A 7,228-nucleotide genomic window follows, 5' to 3' on the forward strand; every position below is an offset into this window, starting at 1 on the left:
ATGATCAGAGGACTGCAGCACAGAATTCAGAGAAGTGTAACTGCTCATCTGTGGACTTTCCAGAGACATCTATCTGACTGGACACCCTCAGAATGCTGAACTTGCAGGTCCAAGGATGGTGTTCCCCATACCCCAACCCATATAAATAAGAGACCAGTAAGACTGGTTTTGGGTCAAAACAGGCCACAATTTTATTGAATAAAGATGAAAGAGGTTTGGCTTGGGCATGGGACAATCGAAATACTTCCAGCCTGCCTGCCGGAAGTGAAGCATGGTCAATCCAGGTGGGGGTTCCTAAGACTTACATCAAATAGGGTGACCCCCCAAGAGACTGCTGTTTGGGGGAGTGCCTTCGGCCCTGGCCCTGCCTGGTCAGGCAAACATGGCCACTCACCCCAGATCCCTTTAACGGGATACCTCAGTGTTTGGAGGAGCAGGCAGAGACTACAACCTCCCCTCCATCCAAGACAAAGGATTGCCCCAATGCACAACCAGTTGTGACAATTGCTATGAGGAAGGCAAAACCACCGGGTCAGAGCCAATTAACCCGGTGGGCAAATTCCTATCTGGCCCCTTAAAGGACGGCAACCACCGTAGTCGCAGCAAAGTCCTTGGCCATTAGCTGAAACCAAGGGTAGGAGGGCGGGAAAACCCAATAAAGGAACGTACAGGTAGTGCCCCAGGTGCGAGCTGCTTAAATGGGCAAGGGGTGGAACCGAGGGAAGCCTTCCTGCCCTGTTTGCTCCGCCCCCTGGCACAGCCCAAGAACCAGCCTGCATCCCCATTCACCAAAGCAGGGTGCAGGCTAGGATCCAGTTCCTGATAGGTGGTGGGGGCATAAGTTCATTAAGAAGGGCACGGCAGTTCCAGTTCTCCCATCAGGGCCCCAGTGGAGCCTCCACCGTCCTGCCACAATGCCACACCAAGAGGGGTGAATGGACTTGATGGACACTTGGCGCGACCCATTGAAGCTGCTCTTTCTTTCCGTTCTGCTTGTGCAGGACATAAAAGCAGAACAACACTAACCACAGTCTTGCCCATCAAACATGCAACATAGAAGCCTTCCTACTTTCACTTTCCAAAGCTCTGCTTCATTTAGCCGGAGCTTATTCTGGCAACTGGATTCCAACACATTGTAGTGCCCCTCTTTCCCCCGTGAGCTTCCTGGGAGACTTTGGCTTCCCTCCAGGTCCCCTGAGCGGGGAAGACAACAGCACCATGAGCCTCTGGAGGAACTGGATGCTCCTCACCTGGGTGCTGCTTCCAGGTAAGGAAAAGAGAAAGATGGTAGTGAGGGCACAAGTACTGAATTACAAAAAAAGACTTCATAAAGGGATGTGAGCTGTGTGTGGCAAGAGAGGGTAGGATCAGAGGCAGGGAGGGCATGGCTTCTCTGCAGGTCCAGTCAATGCACGCTGCCATAGTTGAAGAATGCTATCCCCAGATTCCTTAGGAAGAGAGTTTGCCCATGTGTACATGATGTTCAATGTTCCTGAAGAGCTACCCCACTGCTTACTGATTTGCCCAATCTATGAGGACTTAAGAGCAGACTTGTTCCAATATTTAAACCTCTCAGTTGAGAGATGGATTTGGTACCTTATTAACTTTTTATTAGGGCCCATGCTTGCACAGATGTGAACAGCGCTCACTTCCACAATGGGCCCCTGACCCTAAAGTGTGCTACAGTGTTGGTGCATTGTTTCCCAACCCCAGATTGTTGCTGTATATGTCCTTGGTTGGTCAGTGGCCATTTCATGTGGCTGTGGTTTGCCATCATGTTATCCGTTTGGAGAGTCACTCCCTCCCCGGATCCCTCCCAGATCTGTCCATGCTTCAAAAGGGAGTTAGAATTCAGTGGCAGGGTCTTTGAAGCTGAAAAAGCGGCTCTTGGTGCTGGGAATGTGGTCTGTATGGATGCAGTAACCTATGAATCAACAAGCGACATGGTGTGTGTGTAATTTTATATTTTTCCATGATACTAGTTGGAGAGCTAATACCTCACTCCAGGTTTATTCTGCTTTTCAGGTTGCATGTCTGATCTGACTGGTCCTAAAGCACTGAGTGGATTTTTGGGCAGGTCACTCACTGTGAGATGCAGATATGATGCTGGGTTTAGGAAATATGTAAAATATTGGTGCAAAGGAAGTCCATGGAGCAGTTGTGAAATAGTTGTTCGGACAACAGGATCTGAAGAAGAAAGGATGGCTAGCAGACTTTTTATCAAGGATAATCATTCCGGTTTGGAATTCACAGTCAGACTGGAGAACCTCACACAGGAAGATGCTGGGATTTACTGGTGTGGCATAGAAAGAACTGGCTCTGATTATGGATTCCCTGTAAATATTACTGTTCTCCCAGGTGAGTCCTGTTTCCAAGTTATACAGGAAACTCAAAAGAAGGAATAAACGTGACTTTGTGCACATTAACCCCAAAGGTGCTTACTGCTGGGTAAGTGTACACAGACTTGCAATGTCAAACCCCCCCCCCCAGGATGTCACCGGGGCAGACCACCCCACCGTGCACCCCTTCCGACGCCACTAAGCATGCCAGAACTGCCCCCCTCCCAGGTCCAGGCAGGCACAGAGAGTAAGAGAACAGAAAGCTCAGAGGCAGAAAGCACAGATCAGCCAACGTAGGGGTGACATAATAGGAGAGATGGAGGAGATGGGACTTTACTCAGAGCAATGCCATTATCCAAGAGGCGGCATTATGCATCTCTCTCTGTGAATATTGAATAAATTACCTTGGTAAGAACTTCTTGTTTTCCCCCATTTCTGGCTGCCAGCCGTGAGGGAGGGGGATTAGGTTCCCTGTAGCCTGACAACAGCAGCAACATGGTGTCAACCTGATTGACTCCAATGAATGATTCTCTTTCTTTCCCCCAGAGACATGGCGACTGACCGGTCCACTTGAAGTGCATGGGTATGAAGGGAAATCTCTCTCTCTGCGCTGCTGTTATCAACAAACCTTTGAAGATAACACTAAGAGCTGGTGCAAAATGAAAGAAGGCATATTTTTGTCTTCATGCGAAAGTTTAATATCATCAGATGGAAAGGTGAACATGGGCAGAGTCTCCCTCAGAGAGAATAAGAAAGAGCACTACTTTCAAGTGACCATGGACAATTTGAATCTGGATGATTCCGGTGTTTATCAGTGTGTTATAGAGCGTTTCTTGCCCAATATCAGACACAGGGTGAACGTGACAGTTTCTCCAGGTAAATGCTCCTCCTCCTCCTCCTCTCCTTGTTTGTAATGATAGAAATGCAGGAATGAGGAAAGAAAAAAAATCTCCAGTACATCAATTGTGTTCACAGCAATTGTGAAATAGTTGTTCAGACGATACATCTGAAGAAGAAAGGACTGCTAGCAGAGTTTTTATCAAGGATAATCATTCTCGTTTGGAATTCAGAGTCAGACTGGAGAACCTCACACAGGAAGATGCTGGGATTTAGTGGTGTGGTATAGAAAGAACTGGCTCTGATGTTGGTTTCCCTGTAAATAATACTGTTCTCCCAGGTGAGTCCCATTTCCAAGCACCACAGGAAACTCAAAAGACGGAATAAATGTGATCTTATGCACATTAACCCCAAAGGTGCTTACTGCTGGGTAAGTGTGCACAGACTTGCAAAGATAAGGAGAGTTCCTTCTTATATACTTTAAATATATATATAGGAAGTGAATACAGTATTGTGATAATTTTTCTCTTTCCAAAAGGATATTATATTGCCCGCTAAGCAGGTAAATGGTAAATGAAACAAGGCTTGTTTTATGTTGCTGCATGATGCTGGTGTAAAATTCACATTAGGGAAAACTATGCTTGCAGAATTGTCTCCTGTCACCGATTCCCGTCAGCAAGTTCAAAATCCCAAGGGACATAATAAAATAATGGGCGGCTTCCAACAGGGTATACAAAAACGCAGCAGCAGCAGCAGAATAGAATATCACACATTAAAAGTACCCTGATATAGGTCTGCCTTCAGATGTTTACGGAAGATCATATAATTATTTATCTCTTTGACATCTTACTGGAGGGTGTTCCACAGGGTGGGTGCCACTACTGAGAAGGCTCTCTACCTGCTTCCCTGTAACTGAACGTCTCACAATGAGGAAACCCCCAGAAGGCCCTTTAATCTAGACCTCAGTGTTTGGGCTGAACAATGGGGGCGGAAACACTCCTTCAGGTATACTGGGCCAAAGTCATTAAGGGCTTTAAACCAACACTTTGAATTGTGCTCAGAAGCACACTGGGAGCCAATATAGGTCTTGTCGCGCAGTGAAGTCAAAACACAGGGTCAAAATTCACAGTAAAAAAAACCTTTACTGAGGCAAACAGACTTCTTTACACTGTACCAACAATAATGGAAGAGAGCAAAATAAAAAGAAGTAAAGAGCACACTGAGCCCATGTATTTATCCTTCCTGGTTCCGTGTTACTTCCTGTAATTGAAACAATATTTGTATAAGGAATGAGTCAGCTAGAAGAATGAATCTTCACTTTTCAGCATTTTCCAGCACTTTACTGCTTCTGTTCTCAAAGGCCTTTGTCACATGACAGGTCTTTCAGGATAGATGTTATACAGTATAGTCCCAGCAGCCGCTCCCAGTCACCGGTCTGGCAGCCACATTCTGCATTAATTGTAGCTTCTGAGTCACCGTGAGTGCATTGCAGTGGTCCAAGCTGGAGATAACCAAAGAAGGCACCACTCTGGCAAGACAGTCTGCAGGCAGGTAGGGTCTCAGGCTTTCTTTTATGAGCCAGAATAGGCAAGGATCGAGGAGACAGGTTTCACTCATCCAGGCACACTGTCTACCTCCTCAGAGGTAATCAGGTTGAAATTGATCTTATACAACTTGACTAGACAGAGCGCTGAAACTCTCCCACCCCAGCCCTGCTACCACAGTGGCGCCTACCTCTTTCTGAATCTGGGTGATTTTATCTGCAAAAAGCTTTGCAAAATCGTTGCAGGACATTTTGGAGTCCTTCTTGGACCTCAGTGGCAAAGGTGGTTCTGTTAGACTACAAACCACCTAAGAGTCTCCTGGAACCGCTTTCTGCAGATGCCATAGAGACAGTGAAAAGGGTCTTCTTTGCCATCGCTATTGCGATTTGGTAGGCTCTGCAATGAGCTCTAACCTATGTTCAGTCCAATTTAGGACATGTTTTCCCCCACCGGCGCCCTAGTCCTCTCAGAGATCGTTTCATCGCCTTCAGCCCTTCGGAAAACCACATGGTCATCCCAGCTCCATGCAATCGAAGAGGGCACTTCAGAGTTAACAGTCTAAAACCCTGGTTAACTACACATTCCAGTGGGTCACCAGAGTATCAGATGAGAGGCCATCAGCATGGGATAATAATGTATCCCCTACCCAGTGTTTTTTTTCTGGGGGGAACCAGGGGTACACATACTCCTAAACATTTTGTGAATCTTTGTACAGTACTTTTATCCATTTAGCTACTGTATTTATTTCCCCCGATTTGAACTTTAAAATGATGATTTTCTTGAGTCAAAATGAGAGTACCCTTAAACATTTTTAAAGGAAAAAAAAGCACTGCACCTATCACTCTTTTGAAGCCATTTGGATCCGTTAAGTGGCAGAGGCAGACCATTCAAATTGGTCTCACCTCCCTGCAGATGGGAAGGGTTGCAGAGAAGTCTAGTTGTACCAGGAAGTGATCTGACCATTGGCACTTGTTTTGTTTGACTGGAACTATCCCTTATTAGCCAGTCCATCTTCACATTTTCTGAAGTTCTTGGTCTCTTCAGTGTCTGAAGCTGTCCATTTCCTCATCTTTGTTCAGCTTCCTCCTCAGATTCAGAAGAAACAACAGCAATCAGCTGGCAGTCAGAACCTGATCTCTTTCTCATAACTACCACACAAGAACAAACAACCAAACAATCCTCCTCAGATTCCTCTGTGGATTCAGAAGAAACAACAGCAATTAGCAGTCAGTCAGAACCTGATCTCTTTCTAATAACTACCAAACAAGAACAAACAAACAACCAATCAGGCTTCAGCCCTATTCCAACAGAGTAAGTATTGAGATTCCCTTTGTGTAAACATGTGATATCACTGATATTTGGCTCAGCAACCTCTAAAAGGTCTTCATGCTGCCACCTCCTGGTGGCTAGCAAGGCCTGTTTTCCTTGTTTGTAATTCATTTTTTAAATAAAGTTTTCAATTATACAGTTTCCACAAATAAAACAACCACCTATAAAATAATACATCAACTTCCCTTCTCCTCCTTCCGTGGGTCTTTTAAGTTTCCCATTCTTACTGCCTATTTTATTCCAACCAACCAATTTCTCCTTTTCATATTACCTCAATCAAAATCAAGACTGTTGAATTAATCCTGCTTAGTGTTTTCACTTTCTTACAATTATATGCAAATACTCCACAAAAACTTTCCATTCCTGTTTATAAACTTGATCATCTTGTTCTCTGACCCTGCTGGTTATGCCTTCTAACTCTGCACATTCCATCATTTTTAGTTGCCATTCCTCCTAGTTTTCCTATATTCCTGAAGTCGTGTCCCTGGGAGGAGGAGGCACTGCCACTACAAGCAAGGAGGGAGGCGGGTGCAGCACCCAGATGCCACCCTTGAGTACCATTTGAGTAGATTCCCTCAGAAAGACTCATGGGAGCACCGGCTGTGGTGTGTTAATCCACAAAGCTTCTATATTAGAGAATGGTGGGAAATAGTCCTGTTTTCTTCTATCAGCAATTATATGATATCTGCTCAGAGTGGCTGGGGCAACCCAGTCGAATGGGTGGTGTATTACTATGGTTATGATTCTGTTTCATTTACACAGATACCTGATTTCTGTGCTTTTCGCCTTGAAAACCCTTATCCTCCTGGGTCTGGTCATTGCTATTATCTGGATGCATAGAAGATACAATCAGAAGAGACCTTCAGCTGCCACACGGCAAGAAAATGCTGCACAGTAATCCCACAGTGACCAATGTAACTGTTGTTAAACTTATTTACATAATATATTGTTTTAGCTAATGCTGTTATAACTCCAGTATTCAAACTATTTGTGTCTTAATAGGCTTGATCTTCCCTAAAAAAGAGCAATAAAAGGTATGCCACAGGTTATTTAGATGCTTTCCTTTTAAGTGTCTTTTAAAAGATGTGGCCAATCTACTAGATTTGCAATCTCAATCATTTATCTGTAACTTGGACAACCCATCTGCAGCAAATTACAATGAGAGCTAGTTTTCATGGG

General features: G+C 44.9%; 1 protein-coding gene across 2 annotated transcripts in view; it reads left to right on the forward strand.

The window, feature by feature from the left end:
* Window positions 1-7,101, forward strand: part of CD300LF (CD300 molecule like family member f) — a 96,176-nt gene extending 89,075 nt beyond the window's left edge. Inside the window, exons 1-5 of one of the 2 annotated variants that reach the window (XM_081184642.1) lie at window positions 704-1,267; window positions 2,254-2,358; window positions 2,886-3,215; window positions 5,800-6,031; window positions 6,812-7,101. In XM_081184642.1, coding sequence (XP_081040768.1) covers window positions 1,219-1,267; window positions 2,254-2,358; window positions 2,886-3,215; window positions 5,800-6,031; window positions 6,812-6,947 — 852 coding nt within the window. In that variant the 5' untranslated portion in view covers window positions 704-1,218 and the 3' untranslated portion in view covers window positions 6,948-7,101. Of the gene's footprint in view, window positions 1-703; window positions 1,268-2,025; window positions 2,359-2,885; window positions 3,216-5,799; window positions 6,032-6,811 lie in introns of those variants that run through there. The other variant, XM_081184640.1, reaches the window with a different exon arrangement.
* Window positions 7,102-7,228: the final 127 nt, after the last annotated feature.

This window comes from Podarcis bocagei (genome assembly GCF_964188305.1).
Source record: "Podarcis bocagei genome assembly, chromosome: 2".
In the NCBI taxonomy this organism is placed as follows: Eukaryota; Metazoa; Chordata; class Lepidosauria; order Squamata; family Lacertidae; genus Podarcis; species Podarcis bocagei.